This window comes from Meles meles, chromosome 1 (genome assembly GCF_922984935.1).
Source record: "Meles meles chromosome 1, mMelMel3.1 paternal haplotype, whole genome shotgun sequence".
NCBI lineage: Eukaryota > Metazoa > Chordata > Mammalia > Carnivora > Mustelidae > Meles > Meles meles.
In genome coordinates, this window is record NC_060066.1 from 26,293,367 (window position 1) to 26,312,919 (window position 19,553).

Below are 19,553 nucleotides of genomic sequence, written 5' to 3' on the forward strand. Positions count from 1 at the left end.
AAGAGAGGGCTTCTGGAAAAGACAAAGTCCCTTGAATTCTCACATGTTTTCTCCCATTCTTCCCAGTCTTTCCACTGATTATCCAAACCATTTTTTTTAACTTTCCTCTTAGAATGATAGCCATCCAATAAATACAAGTATCTAATTTGCTTGGTATGAGGCCGTCCTTAAACACGCAAAAATCCTGAAAGACTTGATTCTCCTATGTATTCCAAATTTGGCAGGGGTATTATCTGTTTAAGAGAAAGAACTGCAGGCTTCCCATACTTTTCCATATCAAAGCTAATCTTAGATCATGACTTTAGATTTTAGAGCCCAATTTACCCTGGTTTACTAAATAATAAAATCTTGAATTTGAGAGAGTGGTTCATTGAGATAGTATTTCAGAAGAGCAGGGCACTAGAAGAAACACTTTATAATCCAGGGTCTCTTATTAGATTGTTTGTGACCATGAGATTTTAGTCCGTCCATTTAATTCAAGAACTGACATCTGGATCCTATCCTCATCACCAAATTGTTGGGGAAATATAGTTAAAAATAGAATTACCTAAAAAAAAAATAGAATTACCTGTCAACCTAGTTAAATCTCTCCACAAAATGTAAGCAAGAATAAAACAGTTTTAATATCTAATAAGCATTAAACCAGACGGTGATGTGTATCACAGGCAACCCACCAAGGTGATTACAAAGAAATAAATCTCACCTTTTTATACAGTCAGGCAGATACAATCCATTACATGTATGTTAACTGCCCTTATCCAAAAAGATTTTTGAATAAAACACCCATCTTTTCGATGGGCAGGAAGTTACCTCATGGATCTGTATGCCTACACTTAAATCACACAAAAACAGGGATACAGAACAATATTCTCCTTGATGTTCACATTTCAAAGAAATGACACCCAGACCTCCAAGAAAGACATTCACGGGATGCACCATTGGCAAGAGGCTTATTTAACTTAAAAGATTTTTGTATAATGGAAATAAACAGAGGTCATTTACAATTTCGAGTTTTCTAAAGGAAATGCTAAAGAGAAGGGGGTTTTCTCTTTCCCTTTGTGACATCAGGGAATTTTTCAGTTTAATTATCATTATTTTTCAGATTTGTATTTACCCTTACACCAGCCACAAATGTGGAATCACAGGAGAACAAGTTGACAAGGGAACTTTGTATGTGTTAGCTGTTCTTTATGAACTGACAAAATACCCTGCTGGAGGTTTGCGGTGGTGAAAGTTCAGAACTGAAAAGAAAATAAGACAACATAAGAAGGAGCAATTATGCAATCTTCTCCCGAAAACAACTTTTAATAGTGTGAGGCAGATTGTTGGTGTATTTGATATGGTGTAACTCATGCCTACTTCATAATGAAACCATTTTGCTTTCTGTCATATCTCAGAGCTTGAGTTCTCCTTACTCTTGCCCATAACCTGTCTCCCTACTATAGCTCAAAAGTGCAGTACTTATGAACTCACTAATTTGAAAATCAGAAGTTCATATGCCACAAAGTTTCACTGAATGATCTTTCCAAATGATGGGGGGGGAGAGTGTGTGTGTTTACCCACAGATATGTATACCCACAATATGTATACATGGGGAAGATATACACGTATATTACAAAGGAGAATGTATGTATGTATATCTTTTATATTATAATAATTCTAAATTTGATCTGGCAGGAAGATAACACTTTAAAATTCCGTAATATAGTATATTTCACAGTGTTCCTCAGTATCACATATAATCCCATAATTAAAACATAATATTTAACTGGGTTTATTTGAGATAGAATCCCCATAAATTCTGTAACACTGGACACTGGTAACACGGCTATGTTTAACACAGTCGGCTGATGGTATTTTACCCTTTTGGTGGCTAGATAATGAGCAAAGCATTTTGTTGCCTTGGTCACTTCTGGTATATGGGCATCAGTGCTGCCCTCTGCTGGTGTAATTGTAGTGTAGCCTCTATCCCCAAACCTGCTCTCTTAGGGTGCCCATTTTATTATTACAGAGGGAAAATTTACACCTTCTCTCCTCACGTAATTTCCCAGAATCTTCATGATCTTAGCAATAAAATACACAAACACTTAGGAATTCCCCCTTTTAGAAGACTTTCTTTTCAGTATATAATTTAGACTTCCCTATCACTATGGATATTTTTTTCAGAAGTGAGTCCATTTTTTTCCCTCTTCCTATTCTCGACAGACTTTTCCCCCCAAGGTCTTATTTACTCATTTGCTTTCCTCCTTTATATGACCCTTGGCTTTGGTTCAAGTATGTGACTGTAACATAATTAATGACAGAGGAAACATGAGGTAATTTCTGTTTTTACAATTATAAAATTGAGCATTACTGAATGAGATCATTAATGCATAGGTTCAGTGATGCTATATCAAACTACCAGCATGTTCTTTAAGATGAAACTATTTTCAGTTAAAAAAAAAATACATGACATGCATTGTCTGATATCAGTACTGCAAAGGGATATACTATATTCCTTGCCATTTTTTCGTTTTGCACAGTGCTTAAATATTTTTCACCGTATTTCTTTAGAACAAAGTTCTGTAAAACTTGAAAGGTTAAAATGAAGAGCATTCCTGGTGTTTAAAAAAATTAAAGATATTTTAGATCCTCTTTTTCTTTTCAGTTCAAAAAGGAGTATAAGATTCTCTGATAGTCTAAAATTTAGTATCTTGCCTGAGGGTTATAAAAGACCTAACCTAGTTAAACACATGAAATGATACTTACTTATAATAAATCTTGATCACTAAATTGTGCTGTTTGTTCTATTACATCGACGCATAGCCTTGCAAGTTTATCTGACAGTTGTTTTTTTCTAGCCAAGAAAGTACTGAGAAACAGTTCTGTGTCATCATTTGCATGCAGAAAGTGTTTTAATAACCCATTTCTCTCTTCTCCGTCCATCTCTTTTTTAGGCTGACTGGAAGCTTTGTGCCAGACTTGATAGTGAGCATGAGTAGCCAAATGTGGCTGCACCTTCAAACAGATGAAAGTGTCGGCTCCGTTGGCTTCAAGGTTAACTACAAAGGTAATGATGAATGGTTACTATGGAAAGTATGTTATCTTAATACCACCAGAGAATACTTTTAAATTCAAGTTTAATTGCATCTACGAAATAAAAAGTTTCCCCAAACATGAACAAGAATATATTCTAACAAAATACTTCTGTTTTTAATTTAACTACAAATGTTGATTTTACTTTTCTTTAAATAAACGTAGGCCTTTTTCCCCCTTAGAATGTATCTATTTTGCATATCTCGTCTCCCCCCAGTCCACTGTACTATCTCTATATGTTAGCCACCCTGGACTCCTAGCCTTACCCAGAATAGACAATGTAATTTTATATACTTTATACAATTTGCCTGGCAAAAATAATATACTAATTAGTTAATACTAAAATTCAAAGTAAAGGACTTAATTCCTCCAAGAATCCAGGGTACCATTTTTTGAAGGGGTCATAGGGATCTACCAGTCATTCTCTCAGATTAAATACATCGTTTTGGTGTTCAAATGATCAATTCCTGTGTAAGTCATAGACCACAGATGTGCTAAATTACCACTGCCCACCCGGTGTTGGTAGTGATGCAGATTGATGATTAATTACCTGTGCACAACAGAATCTTCTGTTTTAGTTCCATTTATAAGAGATAGATGCAAGTGTTATAAAATCATAAATATCCTTGATGAACCTTGATTAAACTCAAATAGAGACATTGGAGACAAAGGATATATATACATGTATATGTATGTGTGTGTATATGTGTGTGTGTATATATATATATATGAAATGTGAATATAGAATTCTAACTGAAAAAATAGTGAATGTTAATAAATTCAATTGAAATCCATACCTTAAGAAATGAAAAGTTTTAAGAAACCATCAGAACATTATGTGGCTTGATTTTATTATTTCTGTTGTGGTAAAAATCATTACTCTCTCTCTTCTCAATTTTAACAATAACTGTTTAGAATTCTCTTACTTGCATAATAATAATTTTTAATCAGTTTCCTTTTCCAAACATTGGCTTGCCCTGCCTTTGTATCTGGACACACAGAACTGAATGCATGATGTTGTCAGGGAGACAGAACACAGGCATCCTGTGTTTTTAACTTGTGACTAATTTGGTGCTATATTAATTTGAATAGTTCAAGAAATTTGTATAAATGTCAGTTAAAAATAATAAAAAGGTTACCCTGATTATAATTTTAAATATATCCCTCCTTCATTTAAAAATCCACAGCTTTGCTCTCTAAATAAGACAAAATTACAACATTTAAAGAACAGTCAGTTTTTGTTGAAAGTATCTAGGTCTTGATGTTTTCCTTTTTAAAAGAAAATTCCACTCTAAATGGCTAAAGGGAACTGGCATCCTTATATTCCCCTTAGGTTTATTATTTTCTTCACCCTGTGAAGGTTACCTGTCAGAGAACCTGTAGTTGTTTAAACCTTGAAAACCGTATTAATCATTAACGATAATGCTTCAACAAAGAAACGGTTGTAATAAAGCTCATGGACATGTCAGAGCAGTAGGGATTTCTATCAATATTTACAATGTCCTCCACTCTGTGCAGTTCAAGAGCTGAACTACATGGTAACGTAGTACAATTAAACATTATTTTGGTTTCTTTCTGCTCAGTTTTCAAAAATTATTTTTAAAAATTCCTAAGGATCTGCTGTGTGCTGGCTTCTGAATGAGTTGTTGAAAATAGAAAGAAGAGCCAGGTATTATCTCTCAGGGAAATCACAATATAGTGACAGAGAAAAACATATCCAACTATTCAAGCACAAATAATCTACAGAAATGAGAAAGTTGAAACCAACACAGGAGATTCTTACTGAAGAATGCCTTCCTTCTTTCCCTTCCTTCAATCTATTTTAATCTAAGGTCCACACTGGGAATGGTGATCTCCAGCAGCAGAGAAGTGTCCAATTACACTCCTGCTGTAGGTGTTTCCATAATTTTCTTCATGGCTTAAAGATAAGGTCCAAAACCTTGAGACATCTTATCTTCCAGCTTTTTTCACCCTGTCTTTGTCTTTCTACAGTCCGATTTTATAAAATTATCTGTAATTCTCTATCCCAGCAAGTTGTTTCATACCTGTCCTCTCTGGACTTTCAGGCAATTCTATCTGAATTCTCTATTCTTATTTGAACAGCATCACATCACTCATCCTTCAAGACAAAATTCAAATATTTCTTCTTCTATGAAGCCTTTCTTAACTCCATTCATCACAAAATAACAATTTCTCTGTTGTATCAGACCTGTGCCAGATATATACTATATTACCAGATGGAAATATATCCATCTTCATATTTCCATTAGCAACCCTTTTCTATGTCATCATAAGTGATTAGTAAAACTGAACAAATGATTTAACATGTATAATATGATATAATAGAGGGAAAAATATGTCCTTAAAAATTTAGTTTATCATGATCTTTTTCCTAGTGTGAAAATCATATTTTTTGCATTCTCCATAATTTAAAACCTGAGCTCAAAGTTGAAGCAGGGTTCATTTTGAGAAGTTTCGAATTTTGATGTGCAGATAGCTTTAGCAACTTTGCCTACTAAAAATAATTTTCATAATTACCATACTCTCTGTTAAGTAGTGTGTTGGTTCTAAATGGAACACCTGCTAAAAAACCTTTCCAGATTTGATCTAAAGATACCTTCTTTTTGTCCTCTGTAGATTTTGTATGACATAGCATTGACTATAGATTTCCTGTAAATTAAGCATGTTTTTCATTTGGTATATTTTCTTTTTTTTAATTTCACGGGGAGCCACTAAATTATGTAACCCAGATTTTTTTTATGATACATTCTAATTCTTAAATTGTGTTTTGCTAATTGCCTATGACCATGCTTTTGAAGTTTACTTTAAAAGAAAATAAATTTTCAAATGAAATCTCCTATTAAGAAACCCAAAATAGAAAGAAAGAAAATTAAAAGCTGGGCTGCTCTGATGCAGGACTGGCATTCCCCAATGGCCAGACTGCCCCTCATTCCCTCCAAGTATAGGGAAACCTTAGTGCTCCAAAAAACTCAGTTTGAAAATGGCCTTTTCTAAGACCATACTATTGACTAAAAGACCAAAAATATATTTGTGAATGTAAATGATACATAATTGCCTAATTAAGTCGTCATTATCTTTAGAACCTCAGCTTTAATCTTTGGAACTATCAGTGCTTTTTTCTGTAGAATTTGGACAGCAACTATATTAAACTATAAAAAAGCAACAAATGTTGAAAATCAAGAAAATGAAAAAAAAATCAAGAAAATGGTTCCTTATTATAAATGCAATTCATTCTTATTCAATTAAAATTCATTTAATATTTATTATTACATAAAAGTATGCTGCTTATGGCTTGCAATAGCAGAAATGCGTAAATACCACTGTATTCTTCAGAAGTTTAATGATATTCCTTACTTGTTAAAAACAGTGATGTCCATATTGGGTATAACACATCAGCCATCCTTCTCTGCAGGGAATCTATGAGTTTGCCAAAGTTATGATTCAAGTTATGACACTAGGTGTTCCTGCTAAAAGGGAAGAATAACCTAGCTTTTTATCCTGCCCCATTAGCCTTAGTAAGATTAGTTTTGTTTTCTTGTTTTATATTGTCATTATTTCAAATGAATATTAACCAGAAAGGAAAATAGTTTTTTCCACTAGACCTATTAGCATCCATTAACACTGCACTATTTTTTTAATGTATTTTCATCTTCGTCTGAGAAAACCTAAGCAACATTAAAAGGATAATTAATAATTACTAAGAACCTTATATATCACAATCACTTTACCTGCATTAACTCATCAAATCTCATTAGAACTCTGGGAGGTATCAATTATAACTCAACGTAATAGATCAGAAAACCGACTAGGATGTAAGCCCTATGATGATAGGAAGTTGGTCTGTTTTGTTCATTGTTGTATTTGCAGTAGCCAACACAATGCCTAACACATAATAACCACTCAATAAATATTTGTGAAATGTGTGAATGAATGGACATGAGTATTAGATCTTTAACTTACTGCAGAATCTAGATGCAACTCTAAGTTTGTTAACTTCATGATACTTTCTATTATACGATATTACATCCTACGTAGGTGTTAAGTGTTTTTGGAAAGCAGAAAGGTTAAAGCCTGAAGACAAGCTGAAGACCCTGATAAGTGTCTAAAAACAATATATATATATATATATACATATATATATATATAGTACCACAAGATTGAGTTAAACTACTGAGCTCCCATTGTCTCATCAGCTACACATAAAAAACATGTATACACAGCAAAAGCCACCTGATTTCAAATGTCTGTATGTTTTTATTTCCATATAGTAACTTTATATTCTTTAGAAATATTTGGTAAGAGAACTTAAGTTCACGGCAGAAGCTATATATAAAGAGAAATCTTCAGCTTTTATAGAGAAGCATCTGCTGCTTTTAGAAATCAGGTATTGTAATTGATTTTCAGTTGTGTGATGAAGCGCATTCTCATCAATATAGTATTAATAGTGAGCACTTGTTGAGTCATTACTGGTTTTTTCTATATATTTTTTTAAAGATTTTTACTTATTTATTTGACAGAGAGAGATCACAAGTAGGCAGAGAGGCAGGCAGAGAGAGAGGAAGGGAAGCAGGCTCGCTGCTCAGCAGAGAGCTCAGGGCTGATGCAGGGCTCGACCTCAGGACCCTGGGATCATGACCTGAGCCGAAGGCAGAGGCTTAACCCACTGAGCTACCCAGGCGCCCCAAGTCATTACTGTTTTTAAACACGTGCATCAACTCATTTAATCAACTGCAGCAAACCAATAAAGTAGGTAATATTATCCCTATTGTATGGATGAATTAATTGACGCACAACGAATTAGGTGATTCGTTCAAGATCACATGCCTGGTGTGTGGCAAAATTAAGATATGACTGTGAACTCTACATTTTAAGACTGCTGCCTTTCAGAAACTTATATTATTTCTATAAATCTTTGCTTAAATTTAAATTTATTTAGATATTTAAATATTAAAATAGCTCTCAACTAAAGCACATGGCCAGAATCTAAAATTTTGATGAAGCCATCTGCTTTTATGGGATGACCTAAAATTTTGAAATGGAACATTTTCATGAAAGATGATCATTTTAGTTAAATATTTAGAATCATTAATTTTTATGGTTAAAGTGAACTGACAGTCCTTTTCTCTGATTGTGGAACTGAGGACAAGGAATTCCATTATTTGTCAAATGCAAGTTTTTACTAATAAGGGCATATGCCAGAGATAAGATGGATTGATACCAAAATTTGAAAATAAGACAATCAGACAAATGTTTAACCCTAATTGAAATTCAAATTTAATAAAAACAAACCAAAACAATTAGCTTCTTGAAAATACATATTTAATGCTGGAGGTGTCGTTTTTTTTAACCTATCAAATAATGTCTTGAGAGGTTAATTAGAACATTTCATAGATAGCTTCTGATGATATTTAAATAATAATTTATACAGAAAAAAATCTTAACCAACAATTCAAGCAGATCGATTTTATGATTTTATAAGAGCACATTTTTCTTCTTTCTTCCACTGTTTTCTCTCTCCTTCTCTTTCTCTCTCCTTTCCCTACTTCTTTATCTTTATTTTGGTACACTGTACATATAACTTCCTAGCTGCTTTTCATTTATAAATATATCATGGCTGTTTTTCCAGTCAATTTGTTTGGATAGGTGGCATTCATCTAATGACTATAGGATAGCTCACAAAACGTACACACCATAATTAAACATGAATCGGTAACAATTTGCATCATTGTCTTTATCATGATATTAAAATGTTGAATTAAATATTCTTGTACAAGTATCCATACATTTTTTTCTTCTTCTTTTACTAAGGAAGCAGATTCTGAAAATAGTATGGACATTTAAATAATTAATGGATCTTGAGTAATTATTTCCTAAATTTTATATTTTTACTTTCCCGGAAGTGTAAAAAGGAGGCTTTTCCCTACAACCTAAAATGGAATGCTACTAATCTGTTAGGCATTTGCCAATCTGATGTGTTATAAAAGCAGTATTATTGAATTTAATAGCTACAAGGTTGTTGACCATCTTGTCATAGATTGATTAACAATCTGGACTTCATCCTCTTTGAAATTTTTCAGCTTGATGCTCTTTGGAAGGCATTATTAATGGTCACAATTTATGTACTTTTCCTTTAATTCTGGGTCAACAGAGAATTATACTTTGCTGTCCTCTTGAAGAGAAGTGTGGCCATCCGATGACTAAAATATAACTAAGTGGCTATAGTCACTCCCAGGCTAAAGCACTGAAACATTGGTGTTCTCTTTCAAAAGGAACAAGGAGACAGTATCTCCCAGGTAGTACAGCTACAAATTGATGTTACTTCCTTTAGTTTGTGTTCCTGAGGGAGAATGGAGCATAAAGGTCACCATTCCACCCCATCTCCCAACTATATAGTGTAAGTAGCACGAGCATGAGGTGCCTGGGTGGCTCAGTTGATTAATCCTCTGACTCTTGTTTTCCTCTGGGGTCATGATCTCAGGGTGGTGAGATCCAGCCCCCGTTTGAGTATCTGTTTACCGCTGCCCCACCCCAATTTTCTTGACCACACATGCACGCCTGTGTGTGTGCATACATATGCACACACATGCATGTGTGCTCTCTGTCTCCCGAATAGATAAATAAATCTTTAAAAAAAAATAAGCATGAGCAAAATATAAACTTTGTTTTGTTAAGCCTCTAAAATCTCTGGGTTAATTTGTTAGTCCATCATAACCTAGGATATCCTGACGAATACACACATTGAGTTAGCCCATAGTTTTTGTACTCATAACAAGTTGTAGGCATTTGGGGCACATAAGGGATATATCCCTTAGTTTGTTTACACACTGGAAATATTTTCTTTCAGTCTATTTTGATTCTATAACATTAAAATAATACCACGTTTTTGGCTTCTTTGTTCTAATCAAATTTAACATTCCCTTTATTTATGGCATTTCTATTTGTATATGTGCTGTGCATTTTAAAATATTTTATAAATATATATTTAAATAATATATAATAATATATTACATATATGTAACTATAATATTTTATTAAAGTTATATTTATATATAGTATATATAAAAACTGTATACAAACAATCATGGAACACTACATCAAAAACTAATGATGTACTATATAGTGAAACAGAACAATAAAAAAGAAATTTAAAACTATATGTACATATATATGTATATATACATATGTATGTGTGTGTGTATATATATATGTATATATATATAAAACATTTCAAACTTTAATTCATCTGGAATTTATTTATGTATTTTGACTGGGTGTTTTCTTTTAAATGTAAAGACAATTTTGCCAACAGTATTATTAATTAGGTCATCGTGTTTCCCACAGAATTGGATGTCACATTTATCACATGTAAGGTTCTTATTTATGCTTGGATGCGTTTAACTATTTTCTTCTGTCCAAACCAGACTGCTTCAATTTCACTAGTTTTAAGTTTTTCTTTTTAGAATATCTTGTAGGAACATCTTCCTGCTATGGTTTTTCTATTTCAAATTTCTATGACAATTCTTGTACACTTTACTCCACCTATATTGTAAAATAATTTTGCTGAACTCTATGAATTTTTAAGATTGTATCAATTTTATATATTAGTTTGATCTATATTAATAGAATTATAGAATTGTGTCATGTCATCTCAAGTCATCTCTTGTCTTAGATTTAAATTATTGTTTTTTTTTTAGTGTAGTCTCTTTTTCATTCATGATGACTTTATTTCTAACTAGTTCCTACTTTTTTGGTGGATTGCAGTAGGCTTTATAACTGATTAGAAAGTACCACTGTTCTTTCTATATATAGAAAGAAATATGTATAAATATGTATTTCTATATATTTATAACTGGTTAGGAAGAATTATTGTTTTATCTTTATTATATTTCTACTATAAAGAATAGTTGTTGATTTTTGTTTATCTGTATAGTTTAGCCATATTATTTAATGCTTATTAATTTTAATTCTTTGATAATAGGGCATTATAACAGTGGGAAGGCATCTATGAGCAAATTAGAGAAAACCCAACTAATACTGTTCTGAATATGGGTTCATTATTCTCACCTGACATAATGTGGGGAAGGATAGATGCTGATGTTGGATGACTGCTTTACATTGTCATTTGACACTCAAGTACTTCTCTTCCTTCCCTCCAGTTTCCTTAGCATATCTACGTTTATCCCCAAAGTTGTAAAAACATTGTTGCCAGAGGTCTATTGCAGGAACAGATTGGCATTCCCAGAAGCATTTTCAATTACAGTGATGAGAGCTAGCCTTTCTGGCCAGTTCTTCTTTTGATGAAAATAACTTTGCTATTTCAACATTCGACATGGTATTTGGCACAGATATCTGGAAAAGAGCCTTTTACCAAATCTGCATAGTTCCTTCTCAGTCCTGTTTGATTCTGAGTTTTTTATTAAGAATAGCTGATAAAGTCACTTTTCTCCATTCATTGACACAAGTGCGTATTTAAATATGTCCCTCCTTAAATTGTGCTCCTAGGCTTCCTGATGCTGGGATAAACTACTATTCCTGCGTAAAATTTTCTTGAACATAGTTTCTGATCTTTTCATGTACTCTCAGATTACATTTACTAATAATTTGATTACAACTTTTGCATTGAATCAAATACATGAATTAGATTATAGTTTCCTTTTATGCTGGTTTTATGATTACAGCAGTTCCACCAACTGTGTCAAGGAGTTTATCCGTGCTCTGGAATAGTCTGAATAACAAGTTTGAGAGTAAGAGAGAACTCTACCATAAAATAATTTGGACTTTTTTTACTTAAAGGTAAATTTTTAGCAAATTTTAATGTTTTCTTTGGCTGTAACTCTCTTCATATCTCCTCTTGGATTAGGGTTGTTTTTATATTTTGTTAGACTATTTTCTAAGTTATAAAATAGACCATTTCAAAATATATTGGCATTTCATATGTACTTTGTTGTTTTTTTTTTTAAAGCAGCTTTTTCTAATCTATATTAATTCCAAGGATTAGATCTCTCTCTCTCTCTCTCTCTTTTTCTCTGAACTGCTATTCTGCAGGTGAAGCAACTCTTAGACTTTTTTCCTTACTAAGGGAGCTGCTCTAGACTTTAATGAATCTTATCTCTTCTGGTTCTGTATAGCATTGTAGGTTTGGGCTGAACTAATCAAACTTCCCTTTGTTATGGTTATCAGTCCAGGACCTGGGGCAATTGATACAGATTCTAGGTGAAAGGAAATCTCTTTTCTGAGATGGTAAACTCTAAGGATCATTTAACTTGTACTACTGGGGGGCCAACTTTTGTTAGCTTATATCAATAACTTGCCAATAGAGACAAGGCAGGATCAGCAAATGGAGGGGATGAAAAACAATACTGTGGGCATCACTGAAACTCCTAACCGTCTGAAGGGAACACTAGACCTTGACTTATCCAATCATGTAAGACTATTTGATTTATCCAGTCATGTAAGACTATAAACTTCTCTTTGCTTAAGCCAGTGGCTAGTTCAACTTCTATCACTTTTAACTGAATGAGCCCTGATAAACACTCTCTCATCTCTTTGCTATTTAATTCTTTCAACATAGAAAAAGGGGAAGATCTATATTACAATTCAGTGCTTTCAGAATTAAATATATTTATTTATTTATTTTTATACCATATTCACTTGAAAAACATTATGGATGGGTCTAACAGACATATGTCTGCTCATAGGAAGTAATATTTGAATAAATAATATTCAATACATACATATAAGTGAAATAATATATTTACCTTTCTCTGTCTGACTGATTTCACTTAGTATAATACCCTCTATGTCCATCTATGTTGTCACAAATGGCAAGACCTCATCCATTCTTGTGATATATCCACTGTGAATGTATGTATACACAACTTTTATATTCATTCATCTATTGTGCGCACTTGACTCGGGTTGTCTATTGTACATAATGCTGCAATAAATGTAGGAGTGCTTTATTATTTCTTGCCTTTTTGATACTAGGCATTCTGACTAGTGTGAGATGATATTTCTTTCTTCTTTTTTTTATTAGGCTCCACCTAACTTAGTTTAATTGGGCTCCACTCCCAGCATGGAGTCCAACTCAGGGCTTAAACTCATGATCCTGAGATAAAAGACCTGAACTGAGCTCATGAGACACTTAACCGACTGAGGCATTCTAGTGCCCCTAATATGAGATGAGGACCTTTAAGCATGACTCATGAAAATTTTTATATTAGAATAAGTTTTATACTTTTTGTTCTAGCTATTTATTAGCTTAAACAATTTTTAAATTTTATTTTACATTCAATAATCAAGTGAAGTTCCTTCACAAAACTGTAAAAATTCATCAGACTACATCTTTTACATATGGACAGTTTATTGTTTATCAATAGTACCTTAGTGGAAGTGTAAACAAATTCCTGTGTTAAAATTATCAACTAATGCTTCAAAATGAACACTAATGTAAGCTGTGTAATTTTTAATTATTTTGAGAGAGAGAAGAAAAAAATTATGAGTGAGATGTTTCAACAATTTTTTCAAGTTTTATTTAAATACAAGTTAGTATACAGCATAATACTTCCAGTGTAGAATTTAGTGATTCATCACTGAGATCAACAACTTTTGACAGGAAAACAGAATGTAATATTTTATTCAAATTTATTTTAAGAATCACAGAATTTATTTTTTAAGTGCTGAAGTAGCTTTACTTTGCAGCATTTAATTTTTTTCTAGGTTACATCTATGACAAGCAACAGTGTCAGTGATATAATAGAGATTATGAAAACAAAAATTTATACCTAAACAACAAATGAAGTGCTTACAATTGCATTCATTTTTTTTCCATTGTTCTTTAAAACACTCTTCGGTTTATGCAAAGTGGTACACAGTAAAAATTCCTCATAATGAAACCCTTGTTTCTCAATCCTGGCAGTACATGCCTAAGAAAATTGACTTGTTCTTGTAAGAAACTGAGGCTTTTTGAAACTGGAAATATCCTTCTTTGTCTCCAATTACATGAGCTTTTTTGTTTGTTTTTTTTGCTCCATTTATATGAATTTTCTCATCTTTTTATTTCTCTAGAAGTCACCATTTGTAGGATCCCCAAATTAAGCCTTGCTGTATTTCTGGTTAAAAAGGAGTCTTCATCAAAATATATCTATTTAATGGAGAAATAACATCTGGTAAAAGAATTAATTGTATGTGTACATTTTGTCCATTTAATTAGTACATTTAAACAAGAGATCCTTCACAACACATTAGTGCACCCCACAATACTGACCACATTTCAAATAAATAGCTCAATAAATATATCAAATTGTCATCTGCGAAAGGACTCATTGAGATTAGTGTAAAGTCAAAATGGCTTTCAAAATTGAAGAATTACTATATTACTCATACTTGATTTGCAAATTTTTAATTCTAAAAATATGTCTTAAAGCAGAAAACTAATAACAATAAAGATCTTTCAAGACTTTTTTTGAAATTTATGAATCTCCTAAATCATCCCATGTGTTTTTTAGATTTCTAGTGCTAGAAAATCAAATTAATGAAATAAAATTATATACAGCATAGATATATCATTGTTTAATTTTACAAATATTTTCCATTTATCCATATCCTATCTTTTACCTCAACTGAATTCAACTTTATGAGATCAAAATCGTCTATAGAATATACTTAAATTATGGTTTAATATTCTCTTTAAAAAGCATACTGTCAATAATAAAAAACAATGTTTAATTATATTGAAAATAAAACTGATATTTCTAGTTTCTTAGGAAACAATTTGTCATATATTAATATAATATTCGTGTATTACAGAGTCATATTTCAATATTTATACAAATAAGTTGGAGTTTAAAATTATTCATGTAAATAACTATTTCCTCTAGGGCATGTCATGTGCATTGCTGTGTCAATATTTGCTGAAAGGACAGTTTCCATATCTGTAAAACAAGGAGATTGGACTAAATCATCCCTGCATTTCTTTTGAGTTCTAACAATGTCTTATTTGATAAATTAAATATTGATAAATTCATTGTACTGTCCAAGAAGATTATACTTGATATCCATTCACTGTAGTTAACTAATATACCATTAGTGGGATGTTCTTTGTGTAAATTCTGAGATAAATCTCTCCCTCAGCATTTATTCCAGATTTAATACCTTACTAACAGGCCTGTCAACACTGAACCAGTGAGCATCCTTGAGTTTTCCCATTACTGTGTCTTTTGAGATATCTCTTCTTTTTACATCATTTTTATTTTCTTTGTTGAAATCTCATAACCTGTAAAAAGTGGTTTCTCCTTCCTAAAAAAATTACAAAGTCTCACCTATTTTGGTGGGATTTTCATGAAACATTTTAATTTGCCTTTCAGATTAAAGAGGATTTCAGATTTCAGAATAAAGAGGACCTTTAAGCATGACTCATGAAAATTTTTCTATTAGAATAAGTTTTATACTTTTTGTTCTAGCTATTTATTAGCTTAAAGGATTTTTAAATTTTATTTTACATTCAATAATCAAGTTCCTTCACAAAACTGCTGCACCTAAAATATCAAATTTGACTTTGTTTATCCCAATCTGCTAGGGGAACTAAGCCCTTTGTTTCTACACCCCCAGAAAGAGAATGAGTGGCAGAAGAACGGTAAAAGTAATGTCAATTTAAAAATATTCATGAAGTTTCAGCTATGTGCCAGGCATTGTGGAGAGGACATGGTACACAGCAAAAAAATAAGAGACTTAGTCACTGATTTCAATCTAGCGGGATAAAGACTGACACTTAACCAAAAAAAAAAAAAAAAAAAATTGTAAATGTGATAAGTGCTAAGAATGAAAAACAGAATGTGCTTTTTGAGACAAAGCACTTAATGCAGGCTTCAAGGAGGAGGAGGAGGTAAACTTGGACTGATTGCTGAGACTAAATTAGGAGTTACTAAGGCTGGAAGCTGGACAATATGACCAGTATGTGAAGATGATAAGTTCTTTTTGAGGAACAGATTAAGTTCCAGGATGTAAGACAAGAATGGAGAGACAGGGATGTGGGGTGTCGTCCTAGAAGAAGCTGGAGGTGTAGGAAGAGCAGGCCATGGTTTTGTGCGGGAGTCATCGATGAATACATTTTCCCTATGGAAGCAAATAATCACCCTACCAGCTTCCGTGTAAGCAGCTTTCTCTATTTTTCTTTGAGGACAAGGACTAGTATTTATTTATTTATTTTTAAAATTGAATCATAGTGGCACCTGAGGGGCTCAGTTGGTTATGCATCTGCTTTTAGCTCAGGTCGTGATCCCAAGGTCCTGGGATTGAGCCCCTCTGGAGGGCTCCCAGCTCAGCAGGGAGTCTGCTTCTCCCTTTCCCTCTACCCCTCCTTCTGCTCATGCTCTCTCTCTCTCTCTCTCTCTCAAATAATTAAAATAAAAATTAAATTGTAGAACATTCCAATTGAAAGAGACTTTTGAGGTAATTGAAACAAATATACTCATTTCTTTTAATGTAAGAAAATTGAGGCCCTGAAAGATTGATTTTTCTCATAGTTACTTTAGGTAGTACCTGAGCCCAATGTGAAACCATGCGCTATTGCTTCTGATAGGCTCACATTCCACTGCACTACATTACTTCACAGTGCATTTCCCCATATATCCAAGATATATAAAGTTGGCTGCCTGATTGGCAAATACACTTATATGGTTGTACAAGACCTGTATCAAATACTCTATAATCATCATTCTTATGAAAATAATGTGTCCATTTTTTTTTTTTTAGATTTTATTTATTTATTTGACAGAGACCACAAGCAGGCAGAAAGGCAGGCAGAGAGACGAAGGGAAGCAGGCTCCCTGCTGAGCAGAGAGCCCGATGTGGGACTCGATTCCAGGACCCCAGGATCATGACCTGAGCCGAAGGCAGTGGCTTTAACCCACTGAGCCACCCACGTGCCCCCTGTGTCCATTTCATTTTAAATGTGGTATATTGGTGATACCTGATGATATCCACCTTAATTGGAAAATAAATTTTAAATCAAAGTGAATAATCAATGCAAGTAGAAGAAACATTGGAAACTAAGATGTCATTTCTTATCTGTTAAAAGCAGAAGATATAACATATGTGAGGTATTTAGGTTCTGGAACTTGATTTTTAATGATAGAGGAAAAAAAAGTTTTTCTTCATTTGATTAATACAACCTCCTTGTTATTTTTATCTTAACTGAGAAATCTTAATAATTTTTATTGAGAGTTTTGGAATTGAGCCAATCTCACTATATGTAAAGAGGTACTTTTTTTTAAAATAAATGACCTATTTTCTAACTGTGGTATTAAATCATTTGATGGACACAATGATAATGCTAACCACCCCAAACTCCTTAGTTTAAACAATAGTCATTTATGTTCACAACTCTCTCTATATGTCAAGCATGGGCTGATATAGGTTGAGTTTGGCTCTATGCATCATCCATTTTTCTGGGACCAGTGAACTAGCCCAGATAATGGTCTTTCGACAATTTCAAAATTGCATAGAATAAAAATTCAGCCATACAGACATTTTTAAAACTCTGGGGGCATCTTATTTGTTAATGTCCATTGATCAAATCAAATCACGTTGGCAAGCCCAGATTTAAGAGTCAGGTAAAAGGATTCTGTTCCCCTTCCCTCTCCATACCCCCCACCAAAAGTGGGGAAGAGAATGATGATTTTTAAATGATCTAATTTTCCACAAGCAGCCCTCATATTAATGAAGGATATTAGTTGAACTACTACTGAGATCAATGTTTTAGATAGATGATGATAGATAGATGATAGATAAATAGATCTTCAGCCATCAAGAAGACAGGCTAGTCTGGAATAAAATTGCAGAGTCTAACTGTGGTAGTGATCCAAAACAGGCAGTATAGAACTAGCCTAAGGAGGTAACTTCTAAAAGGAAAAGGAAAAGAGGAAATGTGGATTAAAGAGTTCTCTCCAGGGGCGCCTGGGTGGCTCAGTGGGTTAAAGCCTCTGCCTTCAGCTCAGGTCATGATCTCAGGGTCCTGGGATCGAGCCCCACATCGGGCTCTCTGCTCTGCGGGGAGCCTGCTTCCTCTTCTCTCTCTGCCTGCCTCTCTGCCTAGTTGTGATTTCTCTCTGTCAAATAAATAAAAAATAAAAATAAAAAAAAAAGAGTTCTCTCCAAAAAAAGAAAAGAAGACACAACTTGGTGACAATAAAGAAGATTAGGAAGAAAATAAATAGAGAGATGGTAATGTTTATAGTCGTCAAAACCTACAGTATATTTTGGCCAGGAAATATTATTTCAATGCTTCTGTGCATATCCTTCCTCATTGTAAATATCAAGAATGTTTACAGAATTTAAATATTTAACGCCCACAGTACATTCATTTCATATAGAGTTTTAAGAATAACATAAGAGGGATTGGAACATCTATACAAAATTTTAACAAGGCTTTCCATTGAAAGAAACACTAGAAATATTTTGGCAAATATACCTAATGAAAGTTGATGATGAGAGCATTTCCCACATTTATTAATAAGGTGGTATCATTCAAGTGTTATGAGCATGGACTTTGAGTCACCCATGGCATGTGTATTCAGCTCTGTTGCTTGCTCACTGGAGACACTGGGCAAGTATCTTAAGCTTTTGATGCCTCAGTTTACTCATCTATAAATGAGAAAAATCATAGTTGTAACTTTACTGGAATGCTGTGAGAATTGAAGAGAGAATGCATTTAAAGTCTTAACAAGACATATTTTTGCTATTGTTTTTACATAGAATAAATACCTATTTTGTAGTTATATACAATTTTACATTATATTAAGATTTTATTATTTCATGATATGTGAATTATTACTATCATATTCTGGGAAGTACAACTATTATATTTTTTGTCTTCAAGTGAATTGGATGTAGAAGAATACTCTAATGTGAACAAGTAGAATTTGAAATTAAAAACACTTTACCACTTACGTTAGCATCCCCTAAAATTATATACTTTTGTATAAATCTAACAAAATCTATATAATACATACATAGGGACACACACCTTACATATGTCACATAAGTTTACTCAAAATGAATCATAGACCTAAATGTAAAATTCAAAACTATAAAACTTCTGGAAGGTGACATTAGGAGAAACTCTAGATGATTTTGAGTATAGCAATGACTTTTTGGATCCAACACCAAAGGCACAAATCATGAAAGAAGTAATTGATAAGCTGAACTTTATTTAAGTTAAAAATTTCCACTTTGCAAAAGAAAATGAAAAGATGAGCTAAAGAATGGTAGGAAACATTTGCAAAAATACCAACATCTGATAAAGGACTCTTATTCAAAATATACAAAGTATTCTTAACACTCAACAATAAGAAAATGAACATCTCAATTTAAAAATAGGTAAAAGAGGGGGAACAGGTGGTGGGTAATAGGGAGGGCACGTTTTGCATGGAGCACTGGGTGTTGTGCAAAAACAATGA

At 33.0% G+C, this 19,553-nt stretch overlaps 1 protein-coding gene across 2 annotated transcripts in view; it reads left to right on the forward strand.

The window, feature by feature from the left end:
• CSMD3 (CUB and Sushi multiple domains 3) overlaps positions 1 to 19,553 on the forward strand; it is a 1,273,428-nt gene that overhangs the window by 692,253 nt on the left and 561,622 nt on the right. For both annotated transcript variants that reach the window (XM_046025880.1, XM_046025873.1), the window contains one exon: positions 2,937 to 3,049. In XM_046025880.1, coding sequence (XP_045881836.1) covers positions 2,937 to 3,049 — 113 coding nt within the window. The remainder of the gene's footprint in view (positions 1 to 2,936; positions 3,050 to 19,553) is intronic.